Source organism: Microchirus variegatus, assembly GCF_963457635.1.
Source record: "Microchirus variegatus genome assembly, chromosome: 16".
In the NCBI taxonomy this organism is placed as follows: Eukaryota; Metazoa; Chordata; class Actinopteri; order Pleuronectiformes; family Soleidae; genus Microchirus; species Microchirus variegatus.
Window position 1 is genome coordinate 2,852,546 of NC_139817.1, and position 15,253 is coordinate 2,867,798.

Sequence of the window (15,253 nt, forward strand, 5' to 3'; positions counted from 1 at the left end):
TAATCGATTATTATTACTGCAACTAACGATCATTTTCATAATCGGATTTACCAAACCTGGAAATGATCAAAAATGTATTCAGTTTTAATGATTTCTTTGTTTATTTGGAGCAAAGAAAGCAGAAGATATTCACATTTAAGAAGCCAACTAGAGCTGCAACTAACGATTATTTTCTTAATCAATTAATCTGTTGATTATTTTCTCGATTAATCGATGAATCGTTTGGTCCATAAAATGTCATAAAATGTTAAAAAAATGTTGATCGGTGTTTGTCAAACCTGCAAAATATGATTTTTTCACTAAAGTCTTGTTTTGTTCACAGACCAAAAATTATTCCGTTTTAATGATTTTTTTGTTATGTGGAGCAAAGAAACCAATGAAATGTTCACATTTAAGAAGCTAAAACAATCAGAAATCTTTTTTTAATAATGAAAAAAGCTTCAAACCGATTAGCTATTATCAAAATAGTTGTCCATTAATTTAGTAATCGATTAATAATCAATTCATCGATTCATCGTTTCAGCTCTTCTTCTTACTCTGTTGTTGTGTGCTTAAATCATTCAATCTGAGCCTATTTGCAATATTTGGTAAAAAAAAAAAAGTGGATTTTATTCGATATTTCTAAAAACAAACCCATGTGAACGAAGTTATTTTACAGAAAGGCTTCAGAGGCCCAGGCTGAGACGCGGGGCCTGGGAGCTTCCCTCAGAGCCTGGGCGTCCCTCAGGGCGGCTGCCTGTAGCTGCCGGTAGCTGCCTGTGGCCCCAGGCTAACAGGGCCCTGCCAGGAGGCATGAAGTGACATGGCCAACAACCTCCAGATGTTGGGCTGCATTAGGGCCTGACAGCCTGTCATGTCAGCGCCTACACTACCACACAGTCCCATCACCTCCCATCTGCTGGCCGACACCTCCTGAGGGAGGAGGAGGACGAGGAGGAGGAGGAGGACGAGGAGGAGGAGGAGCGCAGGGCGACACATTCACGGCACTTATTTACTCAAGTACGTTCCACTTTCAGCTCGAGAAGAACTCGACCTAGTTTTCTGAACCAGGGCTTAAATTAAATCATTTGAAACGACGCAAACGGAAAAATTAGAAAGTATGTTTTTTTTTCTCCATATTCTGTGAAAATACTGGAAATGACCTTGAAATAACGTGGTTATTATTCTCCATCACGTCAGGTATTAATGCGAAACCAGTGAATATTGAGCAGAGCTACAACAACAAATTAATTATTCATTAATTACTAAATTAACTAAACATTTGAGAATATTTTCTTGTTTCTCTGCTCCATAAAACAGAGAAATCACTAAAACAGAATCATTTTGGTTTGTGGACAAAAACAAGACATTTGAGAAACATCATCAATTTGAGATTCTGGACATTTTATGGACCAAATAACCGACTTTAAAAAATAAACTAATATATAAAAAATGAATATATAATAAAATGAAATACTGTAATTTGTAAAAAAATGTGTTTGCCATTAATTAAAAACAAATGTATTCAAAATAAATAAAGTCACAATTAAAAGCAATAGAGTTTTTGATTATTACTGATCATATTAGTTCAGATTTAATGAAGTAAAAGTATGTTTCTAGAGTATTTAATTTTATTATTATCAAATAAATGTAGTGGAAGAGAAAGTAACTCTCTGTGAGGGAGCGAACCTGAAGACGAGAATTTGAGCAGATGTAAACGACAACTGATTAAAAAAAGAAAAGAAAAACCGGTTCAATTTCACCAAAATATTGTAAAACTCAGATCTTTTTTGAAACTAGGAAACGGCTTTTCTTCACTTTTGACGTCTCAGTAAAACACTTTGATTTCCTGAGAATATTAGTCATAATCATCGTTACCATTTAACGGCGTCACATAAGAAATATTCATAGTTCTTTTATATTTTATGTCACACTTTAAACTGTTCAAAAACACTTTACACGGGTCAGAAAGAGAGAAAACACTCGGCTAGTACCAGCGTGAAATGATCTTAAACCTTCGTGAGAAAAAATAGCTTGATGTTTGGCGCCATCTGCTGGCACAAAAGCAGATTTTGTCCACAAACCAAAATAATTCCGTTTTATTATTTTTTTAAGTTAAATAGAGCAAAGAAACTAGAAAATATTAAAACTACTAACCCTAACCCTCAGCTTCTTAAATGTGAATAGTTTATTTATTTATTTATTTATTAAAATTGTGGACAAAACAAGGCATTTGACAACATCTTCCAATCCAAGTACTTCATAACAAGCACAGTGGACCAAAAAGTAGAATAATCAATAAAAAGAGCATCATTTCAAGGTTTTCATGAAGCAAACGAGCAAAGAAAACAAAATATACTCACATTTAAGAAGTTGACAAATCAGAGAAAATGGTTCTCAAACTACTTTGACATGTTTAATGTCAAACATCACAGGTGTTACTGATCACTGATCACACACAAAATGGCTGCCGTGCAAACGGCTAATTCATTTACTGAATACACCTATATAAGCGGCAACAACCAAGTTTAAGCTAGCGGTCAACTCTAGGAAGCTAATTATTCAACAGCAGTTCGGCGCACAAATGAAAACAATGTCACAACACACGTCGTTAAGTCTGTAAAACGTTGTAAATATTTAAAATGTTGTCCCCACAGCTGTTTGTTTGTTTATTAGTTTGTTTTTCATTCAGTTAAATGTTGTTTACTAACCTGCATAAACATGGCGGAGGGTCCTCCCGTCCACTTCCGCTGTACGTCTTCTCCTTCTTCTGCGGTTAGTTGGAGAGAAACGTCCACCACTTTCTTCTTTTAATCCAGTTAATCTCGGTCAAATGCTGCTGTTGTTGTTGTTGTTGATGATGATGAACTTTATTTTTGTTTTCCTCTCTCCATTTTCACCAGAATCCACGGCGCCACCATTTTCGATTCCCTGGTTTGCCGCTTGACAAAGTACCCGGATGAACTATGGATAATATATATATATATATATATATATATATATAGCGTCTTTAACGCCATATTATTCGAAAATAATATGTTATAGTGCATATTATTGTCTACTGGGGCTTTCATGTTCAACATTTACGGACATTAATGCGAGACAATGGTGTTATTTTGTCATTTAAACAGCTCAACGGGCCTGTTCCGGTACTCTGCCGAAGATCGTTGGCGAGGAGCAGGAGACGTCACTCGGTGACAATCAGCACACGAGCGCGACACCTGTGCACATCCTGCCGGGACAGGATATGAACAGGTGTGGTTTTTCACAATAAAAGTCGTTTATTTACCTTCAGTAAAACTACAGTTTTATACATTTGTAGTGAAATTATTATTATAAATTATTGAATTAACCCCCAAAATATGTAATAAAAAAAATTAACAATAATATTAAAAATAAAAATTACAGTAAATTATCACAAATAAAGGTCATTTTATATGCTTTAAATAAATGAAAGGTTGAAAGAAAGAATGCATTTACAACAAAAAAAACATATATATATGTATATGTATATGTATATATATATATGTATATGTATATGTATATATACATATATATATATATATATATATATATATATATATATATATATATATATATATAATAGAGAATAACAAATGAGGCAACCAGAGGCGTTGGTCAGGAAAAGATAACTTTATTTAGTCTGGTTTACATTTTCTTTGTTATACTTGATTACTTGTAAGATAGAAAACACAGTAGCTTTTCAAAATAAAAGCGAGGTCCATTTAATTATTCATTATATATTTATTATGTTTTGTTTTTGTTTTGTTTTTTTTAAAACACACTTCAATAAATATTTTTCTCATTCTGTTTTTTTTTTTTCTTTTCTCGTCTATTTTTACAAAAACAAACAAAAACAACGTTTTCAGTGACTGTCAGAAAAAACAGCGAAGAGAAAATAAACAAAACGGTCAGCGGTGTAAACACAAGCCAACACACAGACGCTGTAAAACACGACCTAAAATACCATCACACACACACACACACACACACACACACACACACACACACACACACGTTTCCAAGGTTACGACTTTGTCCACGTCACGAATGGCAAATATAAACAACTCTCCCGTTATTCGTTTATTTATTTATTTACTTATTTAAAAATCAAAGTTTAATCCACTATTTTGTTCACTGTTCTGCGGGAAAAAAAACAGGTATAGCGCCACACACTGACGAGCACAGAGAACTACAGAGCGGACGTAAACACTGCGTAACGAACAGGTGTTTTAAGAAAGATTTGTAAACTTGTCATTTAAAGGACCATAATAGTGTTTCTTCGTCGTCCGTCACTGTCAAACATCGCGCCTCGTTGTCCTCTTTGTCAAAGTCACGTGATCATTTCACGCTAAAAAACATTTTCACGATTAATCCGCGAGTTATTTGGTCCATAAAATGTCAAACGCCGACAAACTCCGACACTTTTAACTCCTTGTTTTGTTATCTGGAGTAAAGAAACGTAAAGTTTAAGGGGTTAAATAACGCGCCGTCGTCCACACAGTCCGCTGAATCACTCTGAGAACAGGAAACGACCTAATTAGTGAAACGTGAAACTCTTCTTCCCCCTCGAACGATCACCTACAGAGTATGCATGCATGTACGTACTGTACAGGTGAAGTCTATTGACCTTTGACCCACTTGTTATTTGTTATTTGCCATGTAAACCAGAACACAGAAAGCTAATACCGCGGGTTTGTTTTACTGCGGCCGCTGCATCATTGATGCTCCCTGCAGAGTAAGAAGATCTCTGACCTCGCTGATTATGACTCATGACTTCAAGCCATATCGTGTGTTAATATTGAGATTTTTAAAGGCTCGTCTCGATAAAACACACACTTACCCCGTGGTCTATGATAGCTTAACAATGTGTTTGTCACGTTATCTCTCTGATACGACGCTCTTTTCTTGGTGGAAACTAAGGACACGGGAGCTGCTGGTCCACTGCTGCCTCGTGTGGTCACTTTGTGTCACTGGTTTTAATCGGAATGAAGATTTTCAAAAGCCGAATTGACAAATTAAGACATTTGAAGTTAGTGATGGAGGCAGCAGTGGATCAACAACTCCTGTGAACTTCCTGTGTCACCGTTATGTTAAAATCGCTGATTTTCTCTATGGGGTTTGGTGCAGGGAGAGTGAGCGGTTTACAAACTTCAGTTTCCTGCTGCAAAAGTATGTCTAACAGTGAGATAAATAGACAAATAGTATTTTTTTTTACGATATTTAAGAACATATATTTTAGTTTATCAATTGAAAAATTAAGTTTGTAAACCACTCACTCTCCCACACCAAACCCCATAGAGAAAATCAGTGATTTAAGCTCACGGGGGACACGGGAGCTGCTGGTCCACTGCTGCCTCGTGTGGTCATTTCGTGCCACTGATTTTAATCTGAATGCAGATTTTCAAAAGCCGAATTGACAAAATAAGACATTTGAAGTTAGTGATGGAGGCAGCAGTGGATCAACAACTCCTGTGAACTTCCTGTGTCACCGTTATGTTAAAATGGCTGATTTTCTCTATGGGGTTTGGTGCAGGGAGAGTGAGCGGTTTACAAACTTCAGTTTCCTGCTGGAAAAGTCTGTCTAACAGTGAGATAAATAGACAAATAGTATTTTTTTTTACGATATTTAAGAACATATATTTTAGTTTATCAATTGAAAAATTAAGTTTGTAAACCTCTCACTCTCCCACACCAAACCCCATAGAGAAAATCAGTGATTTTAGCTCAAGGGGGACACAGGAGCTGCTGGTCCACTGCTGCCTCGTGTGGTCACTTTGCGTCACTGATTTTAATCTGAATGCATATTTTCAAAAGCTGAATTGACAAAATAAGACATTTGAAGTTAGTGATGGAGGCTCCTGTGAACATCCTGTGTCACTGTTATGTTAAAATGGTTGATTTTCTCTATGGGGTTTGGTGCAGGGAGAGTGAGTGGTTTACAAACTTCAGTTTCCTGCTGGAAAAGTATGTCTAACAGTGAGATAAATAGACAAATAGTATTTTTTTACGATATTTAAGAACATATATTTTAGTTTATCACTTTGTGTCACTGATTTTAATCTGAATGCAGATTTTCAAAAGCCGAATTGACAAAATAAGACATTTGAAGTTAGTGATGGAGGCAGCAGTGGATCAACAACTCCTGTGAACTTCCTGTGGGGTTTGGTGCAGGGAGAGTGAGCGTTTTTTTTTAAAAAGTTGCACAAACTTGAGTTCTCAGTCAGAAAACGGTGAGATGAAGTGGAGAACGTGTCCCGTTAACACTGTCCCTTTAAAGGCCACGTGACAGCTACTCTTTTTTAGAAGCAGCTTCGCATCACAGGGTCATGAACGTGGGCCACGGCCGTGTCACGACACAGACACCATCAAACACCAAACCCCCCCCCACCAGAGCCTCCACGGTGACTCACAGTCATATTAATAGAGCCGGGCAGCCGGGCAGCAGCAGCAGCAGGTGCTGTCGCTCTGTCTGCAGCTCACAGCCAATTATGCAGCTCTGCAGGTGAACGCCTTCAACCTGAAGCTGATCCAACATCAGCCTGTGTCTCCTCCGTGTGTCTCCTGACCTTTGACCCCCTCCACCACAACACTCTGCTCTGCTTTTAGAAGCTTCATCTTTCACACACACACACACACACACACACACACACACACACACAGAGAGAGAGAGAGAAATGAGGTCGACCTCTTTTCCTCTGGCTGTGAGTGACTCATCACCCTGAGACACCACCAGGGGGCGCAGCATAGAGAGTGTAGGTGTGAAAGAGCAACGTTCTGAGGATTAGAATACAGAAATATTAAGGAACGGGGTAAAGAAGAACAGCACAAACTGCCAGAACTTGGTGGAAGAAGAAGAAGAACCTTGATCTACAACAGGTGGAATGGAACTTCTGTGCTGAAGAACCACCAGGAGTATAATCCAGAGGGATTAAGGAACGGGGCAAAGAATAACGAGGGGATGAGAATGACGGAAACCGTGACTTTCGGACGAAAAACTGTGATTGCGAACCTCGAACTGCCAGAAGTTGGTGGAAGAAGAACTTTTAATCTACAACAAGTGGATTGGAACATCTGTGCTGAAGAACCACCAAGAGTGGACGACAGATTAGAATCCAGAGGGATTAAGGAATAACGAGGGGATTAGAATGAAGGAACCATGACTTTCGGACAAAAAACTGTGCTTGCGAACTTCAAACTGCCAGAAGTTTGTGGAAGAAGAAGAAGAAGAACCTTGATCTACAACAGGTGGATTGGAACTTCTACAACTTCTTCTACAACCACCAAGAGTGGACTGTGGATTAGAATCCAGAGGGATTAAGGAATAACGAGGGGATGAGAGTGAAGGAACCGTGACCTTCAAACTGCCAGAACTTTGTGGAAGAAGAAGATGAAAAAAAATGGATGGACGGCTTATTTAAATTCATCATTATCTTCTTATCTTATCTTATCTACACAAGCCACACGGGGGCGCCAACGCGGCATCGACCAGGACTCTTTCTCGTTTTCTGGACTGGACTCGACTGGACTGGATCGGTCATTTCCTCTGTTGACGACACGCGTAAATCACATTCTTGTTCTCAAAACACCTTTAAATCAACCTGTAACTGTATATTTTGGCATTTTTTTGACACGTAATCCTTCGACTGAAGCATAAAAATCTCTAAGACCGTTGACTGGACGAGAGGCTAACGACGAGAAGCTAACGACGGGAGGCTAACGCCGCGGAGGTAAATTCTCTTCTGCCGAGCTTGTGCTGCTGAAGAGAACGAGTAGAAATGCCGTGTTCAAATAACTCTGTTCTTTCTGCTTCTCTAAGAAGAACAGGAAGAAGAAGAAAACACAAGTTTACGCTGAAAAAGAGAAACGACGACGACGACGACGAGCACCTGCTGGACGCCATCTTTGTAGTTTTTAAACACGGTCGAAAGTGATCAAGTTAGTCAATAATCAAACCATTCAGTCAGTACAGTTAAAGCACGCCTGTCAGCACTGTTGTTATTATTTATTATTGCTACATCTTCATCACACATGCACACACACACACACACACACACACACACACAGTCTTACTACAGCACACATGTAGTACTACAGCGTCTCAGATTACCACACAGATACTCGTCTGCAGGTCGGTCCTCGCGTTTCAGTCGAGCACGGAGATAACGATGACATCCACGCGTGTGTGTGTGTGTGTGTGTGTGTGCGCGCGCATGAATAAAACAGAGCTTCGGAAACAAACAAAGTCTGAAATCTGGAAATAATCCACAGAGAAAACTGAAGAGACGCAGCCCGATCGCGTACGACCGAGAGGTATAAGACGACAAACTGTGGAGCGGAATGTGGAAAACACGGAACGGAACGGCACGCGCGCGACGATGACGATGAAGAAACCGTTTTTTTTTACATGAGGTAATGACTAAAGTTTCACTGCATTTTTACTGCAACTAAACGATAAAAAAAAGAAGGTTTGTGAGCGTTAAAAACATATTATATATATAACACACACACACACACACACATAAACGTTTCACTATCTTAATCCAAGAAAAGTCCTGCTCCGAGTCTTCTGTGTTTCCATAAACTCAACATCGTTCACATGAATCTAAACTAAAAGGTCGGGACGATTCTGCGAATTCTGTTTCGTGGAACCCCGAAATTATATCTCTGGTGACCCCTCTGTGGGCCCCCGAGCCGGTGTTTGGGAACCAGCGCTCGACGACGGTGGGGGGGAGGGGAGGGGTGGGGGATCGCAAACATCGTAAACGTCTTTCCCTCCAGGAACTCAGTGATGAACTCACCGTAAGGCTTGAACAGATTCATCTGTTGTGAGGAGGGATTCACTCTGTCACTCACGTCTTTGGCAGGACACTGGACCCAGTCTGTGGTGGTGGGGGACAGAGGGACAGAGGGACAGAGGGACATGGGGATGGACGGACAGAGGGAAAGAAGGATGGACGGACAGAGGTGTGTCAAATGCGTCCGTTGCCGTGCGTGCTGCTGCGGCGGCCGGACAGAGGGTGGGAGGAGTAATGCAGCTCGGCGACGGAGAAGGCGGAGGACGAGGCGTTGTTGGACGAGGAGGACGAGGAGGACGAGGAGGAGGTGAGTCCACAGGCCTCACAGGCCAGAGCCAGCTGTCTCAGAGCGTCCAGAGAATCCATCTTAGCCCCGCGCAACAGGTCACCCTGACCCTGAGGAGACAACAAAACAGACGATGACGATAACAATATGGTTAAGATTACGATAACGATACGATACGATACGATACGATACGATAACAATATGATACAGTACAGTAAGATATGATTACGATACAATTATGATACGATGCGATACAGTACGATACGGTAAAGCATGCTACAATACAATACGATACGATACGAGACGAGACGAGACGATACGATACGATACGATACAACAAGATACAACATAATATGATATGGTACAATACGATACAATACGATACAATACGATACAATACGGTACGAAACGATGTGATACGATACAGTACAATAAGATACAATGTGATACGATACGATGCAATACAGCACGATACGGTACGATACTATACAGTACAATAAGATACGATATAATATGATATGGTGCAATACGATATGATACGATGCGCTGCAATCCAGCACGATATGGTACGGTGCGATACGATACGATACAGTACAATACGCTACAATATGATACAATACGATATGATACAATACAATACAATATGATACGATGTGATACGATTCAGTACAGCATGATACGATACGTCACGATACGATACAATAAGATACGATATAATATGATATGGTACAATACGATACAATACAGCACGATACGATACGGTACGATACGATACGATACGATACGATACGATACGATACGATATAGTATGATATGGTACGATACGATACGATACGATACGATACAGTACAGCATGATACGATACGTCACGATACGATACAATAAGATACGATATAATATGATATGGTACAATACGATACAATACAGCACGATACCATACGATATAATACGATATGGTTCAATAAGATACGATTACGATATTTAATGCAATACGGCACGATACGGTACGATACGATATAGTACGGTACGCTAAGATACGATAAGATGCGATACAGTACAACAAGATATGATATGATACAGTACGATACAATACGATACCACAAGTTACTGTGAAAAAGTGTAACTAAACCAGTGAAAACCAGAGTATATGAGTGTACTATAATATTGTATATAAGTGAGTGTGTTTTACAGTCACAGTCTGTGGTGAATCCACATCAGTATCATCATCATCAGTGTTTACCTTGAGCACAGTGATGTTCCACGTGAAACTCTCCACACATTTCCCCAGCTTACGTCCCTTCAGACCTTCCTTCTCCCCGAGACGAGCCAGATCTTCGTGGAAGTCCATGCCTGAGGAGGACGGACGTATGCAAAAACCACAACTGTGACTAACGGGGGAAACGTCCAGGTGTTGACAGATTAACATCAGATTAACATCAGATTAACATCAGATTTACATATGTACACAAAAGGGCCACTTCCTCTTCTCCTGACATTTGCATTGTCAGACAGAGGTCAGAGCGTTTTCTACAGAGACACGCACGTGTTTGACACACATTTACTTCAGATTATTCGTTTAAATAAAGTTTTTCTGCGTGTTCTCAGAGGAGTCACTGTCGTTAATCTGTGTAATCTGAATCCATACCTTCTCTCTGGACCTGGTGGATCCTCTCCTGCACGCCGTCTGCGCTCTCGATCAGCTGCTTCTGTGACGAGATCATCTGATCACGGAGAGAGAGAAGGTTTGTGTTCAGATTAGATTGGATTAACACACGGATAAGAAACTGTACACGCAGAGGTTTAGAAACACTCGATTTGAGAGGTGGTGATTGTGAATAATTCAGCAGGTTAGTCAGGGTCAGATTATCTCCTCTGAGGTATGAGTTACGGCAACTCGTCCAACAAGCCACAAGTCAACCACATCACAGACTGAGCGACATTTAGCAAGTGACACGGGATTAGGACCGGGATTAACAGATTTGACTGTGGGAAAAATAGTATCTGAGTCACTGAGAGTCACAGATTAACAGAGTAAGAAAAAAGAGAAATTGTGGGAGTAAAGGAGTCGTGAAGTCTCAGAGAACAAGTCATAGTCTCAGATTAAAAGAGTCAGAGTCTCAGATTAAAACAGTCAGAGTACTAGAGTCTCAGATTAAAACAGTCACAGTCTCAGATTAAAAGAGTCAGAGTCTCAGATGAAGAGTCAGAGTCTCAGATTAAAAGAGTCATATTACAAGAGTCTCAGATTAAAAGAGTCAGAGTCTCAGATTAAAAGAGTCAGAGTCTCAGATTAAAAGAGTCAGAATCTCAGGTTAAAAGAGTCAGAGTCTCAGATTAAAAGAGTCAGAGTCTCATATTAAAAGAGTCAGAATCTCAGGTTAAAAGAGTCAGAGTACTAGAGTCTCAGATTAAAAGAGTCATATTACTAGAGTCTCAGATTAAAAGAGTCAGAGTCTCAGATTAAAAGAGTCATATTACTAGAGTCTCAGATTAAAAGAGTCAGAGTCTCAGATTAAAAGAGTCAGAGTCTCAGATTAAAAGAGTCAGAGTCTCAGATTAAAAGAGTCAGAATCTCAGGTTAAAAGAGTCAGAGTCTCAGAATATAAGAGTCAGAGTCTCAGATTAAAAGAGTCAGAATCTCAGGTTAAAAGAGTCAGAGTACTAGAGTCTCAGATTAAAAGAGTCATATTACTAGAGTCTCAGATTAAAAGAGTCAGAGTCTCAGATTAAAAGAGTCAGAGTCTCAGATTAAAAGAGTCAGAGTCTCAGATTAAAAGAGTCAGAATCTCAGATTAAAAGAGTCAGAGTCTCAGATTAAGAGTCAGAATCTCAGATTAAAAGAGTCAGAGTCTCAGATTAAAAGAGTCAGAATCTCAGATTAAAAGAGTCAGAGTACTAGTGTCACAGATCAACAGAATCAGACACAGATTTGTGTCTCAATGTCACAGATTAACACAGTCAGGAGAGAAAGTGTTTTAGAGGAAAGGAGTCACAGATTATTGGAGTAAAAGAGTCAGATTAAAGGAGTCGAGTCATAGATTTGCATTATAATATAGTCACAGATGCACATCATGATTCAGTTTAAATCACGATTGACGTGAAATCACAGGGACGTGTGTGTGTGTGTGTGTGTGTGTGTGTGTGTGTGTGTGTGTGTGTGTGTGTGTGTGTGTGTGTGTGTGTGTGTGTGTGTGTGTGTGAGAGAGTCAGATTACCAGATTATCAGACACTAACAGAGTCAGAATCAGAGCATGAACCGAAAGTTTGTCTGAATCTGTGAAAATGAAGAAGGAAACAGAGGGAGGAGGAGGAGGAGGAGTGTGTGATGACTCAGCCCTGTGTGTGTGTGTGTGTGTGTGTGTGTGTGTGTGTGTGTGTGTGTGTGTGTGTGTGTGTGTGTGTGTGTGTGTGTGTGTGTGTGTGTGTGCGTGTGCGTCCAGAAAGCCTGAAAAGTTGCGACGTGCGACTGGAAACTTCACCGAGCATGTGTTCATGACAGTGACCTGCTGAGCTCACATGTTCATCATCATCATCATCGCTAATGACGTGTGTGTGTGTGTGTGCGCGCGCGTGCGCGTGCACAAAGTGTCAGAAAACTCAATTCTAAAACTTTGAGAGGCTACGACGTCTTAATCTCACTGTGAGACAGACTTTAACAGCAGGAAACTGAAGTGTGTAAACCGCTCACTCTCCCTGCACCAAAGCCCATAGAGAGAACCAGTGATTTTAACATCACAGAGACACAGGAAGTTCACAGGAGTCGTTGATCCACTGCTGCCTCTGTCGGTAAGTTCAAATGTCTTATTTTTGTATAATTCGGCTTTTAAAATATTTTGTTTCGGATTGACCTCAGTGACACAAAGTGACCACACGAGGCAGCAGTAGACCAGCAGAGAAAACGACTGTTTTCTCACCGCGTCGTAGGCCGCGAGCACTTTCCTCGTGGTCTCCGACAGACTGACCAGGGGCTCCAGACACGGGTAACCCTCCTTCAGCACCATGGTGACGCCCACGGTGCCTTCAGGGCTCTGCAGCCGGGTGGCCAGGCTCTGGATGCACTGCTTGAGTTTGGCCACCGTGGGGAGCCCACACTGCTCTTTGAAACTGACAGTGGTGCTCTGGAAAAACACAGAGAGGAGAGAGAGAGATGAGGAGGGAAGAAGAAGAAGAAGAAGAAGAGGAGGAGAGAGGAGAGAGAGAGAGAGGGTAAAATAGAATTAGATCAGATGTACTGTTCCGGCTGTAAAACTAAGCTGAGAAAGGTCAGAAAGGGACGCAAACGCACACGCGCACACGCACACGCACACGCACACACACAGTCATCTGCCGTCTCTCCTGTGAATTAAATCAATATGGCCGTCATTGGTGGTTTTAATCCGGTGAAATCAGCCTTAGCTTAAGCGCATTTGGCAAAAAAAAAAAAAAAAAGAGGAGACAATATGGCATAACTCGTGACATGGATTTATTTATTTATTTACTTATTTATTTATTTTTAAGCTGCAGCAGGTGTGTGTTAGGAAAACAGCATTATGTGACACATATATATATATATATATATGAAATAAAAATGTCATTTCTGGGTCGTTTCTCCCAGGCTCTAATAATAAACACAACATGAAAACATTGTTCAGTGCCAGTGGACACACACACACACACACACACACACACACACACACACACACACACACACACACACACACACACACACACACACACACGGAGGATGAGGAAAACCAGGTTTAACCCAAATAAAATCTCACTTCTCTTACATTTAAATATGTTTTTTTTTTTGAGCGGAAAACGAAGTTTGTTGTTTTTATTTGTGACGAGTTCGGCATTTTAAACCCTTCGGTCGGATGCAACGCAGTGGCACAAAGTGACCACACGAGGCAGCAGCAGCAGACCAGCAGTCTGGTTTTCTCGATGGGGTTTGGCGTGGGAGAGTGAGTGGTTTACAAAGTTAAATTTTCAGTTAATAAACTAAAATATACGTTCTTAAATATCGTAAAAAAAAATAGTACTTTTCTATTTATGTCACTGTTAGGCGGACTTTTCCAGCAGGAAACTGAAGTTTGTAAACCGCTCACTCTCGCTGCACCAAACCCCATAGAGAAAACCAGTGATTTTAACATCACAGCACACAGGAGTTCACAGGAGTTGTTGATCCACTGCTGCCTCCATCACTGACTTCAAATGTCTTATTTTGTAAAATTCGGCTTTTAAAATATTTAATTTCGACATTCCTCAGTGGACACAAAGTGACCACACGAGGCAGCAGCGGACCAGCAGCTCCTGTGTTGATGCGATGTAAAAATTGATGATTTTCTCAATGGAGTTTGGTTGGAGCTAAAATCACTTCAGATCTTTTAAATTTTTTAATTGAGTTTATTTTTTAACTGTTTCTTCGTGATGAAATATTGTCAAAAAAGACACATTTACGACACCGGAATGTGACGCAGGGATTATTGTGTGGATTTGGGATTGACGGCCGACTCTGTGTCGTCGTCTGTTTGCTTTTTAAAACGTTTGAATGTGTGGAGAGAAGAGGCTTCTCCTCACGCCGCCCACCCACAGATGTTAACATCCACTCGGATGGCGGCGCCCGACGTTAGCGAGCGGCGTGCATTATTAAGACGGTGGGTTGGTTTTGTGCAGCCAGGTATTTATAGACGCTTAATAATCTGCCTCTTCCTTCTTCGTCGCTTCTTTATCGCTCCACGGAAAAGTCCTGAGCAGAGTCTGATTTCGTCATGAGCTCAGAGTGACACACCGATCTGACTCAGCTGAAACACGAGGTGTTTGTTTTTAAAATCTTAATTTAAAGGGTCCACTGTGCAAGAAAGAGTGACACCTACTGGTCACAAACAGACATGTGTGTTGTATATTCACATTTCTGCCTATAAACAAGTTCCGAACTGGACCTTTAAAGGGTCAGAAAGCTTGGGGTTATTTTTTCAAATTAACCTCTGTTGAAATTTGAAATTGACATTTTTTGCAGCTCAAGTTTTTTGTAAAAAAAATTTGTAAAAATTTTTGAAAATCTTCGTTCAGATTAACCTCAGTGACACAAATTGACCACACGAGGCAGCAGTTGGACCAGCAGCTCCTGTGTCCCTGTGATGTTAAAATCACTGGTTTTCTCTATGGTGTTTGGTGTGGGAGAGTGAGT

At 40.4% G+C, this 15,253-nt stretch overlaps 1 protein-coding gene across 1 annotated transcript in view; it reads right to left on the reverse strand.

Annotated features, from left to right (window-relative positions):
• Positions 1 to 8,965: 8,965 nt before the first annotated feature.
• Positions 8,966 to 15,253, reverse strand: part of plcl1 (phospholipase C like 1) — a gene marked incomplete at its 5' end in the record, with an annotated part of 60,883 nt that continues 54,595 nt past the window's right edge. The window contains 4 exons of the mRNA XM_083902773.1: positions 8,966 to 9,194; positions 10,325 to 10,434; positions 10,730 to 10,805; positions 12,999 to 13,202. Coding sequence (XP_083758899.1) covers positions 8,973 to 9,194; positions 10,325 to 10,434; positions 10,730 to 10,805; positions 12,999 to 13,202 — 612 coding nt within the window. The 3' untranslated portion in view covers positions 8,966 to 8,972. The remainder of the gene's footprint in view (positions 9,195 to 10,324; positions 10,435 to 10,729; positions 10,806 to 12,998; positions 13,203 to 15,253) is intronic.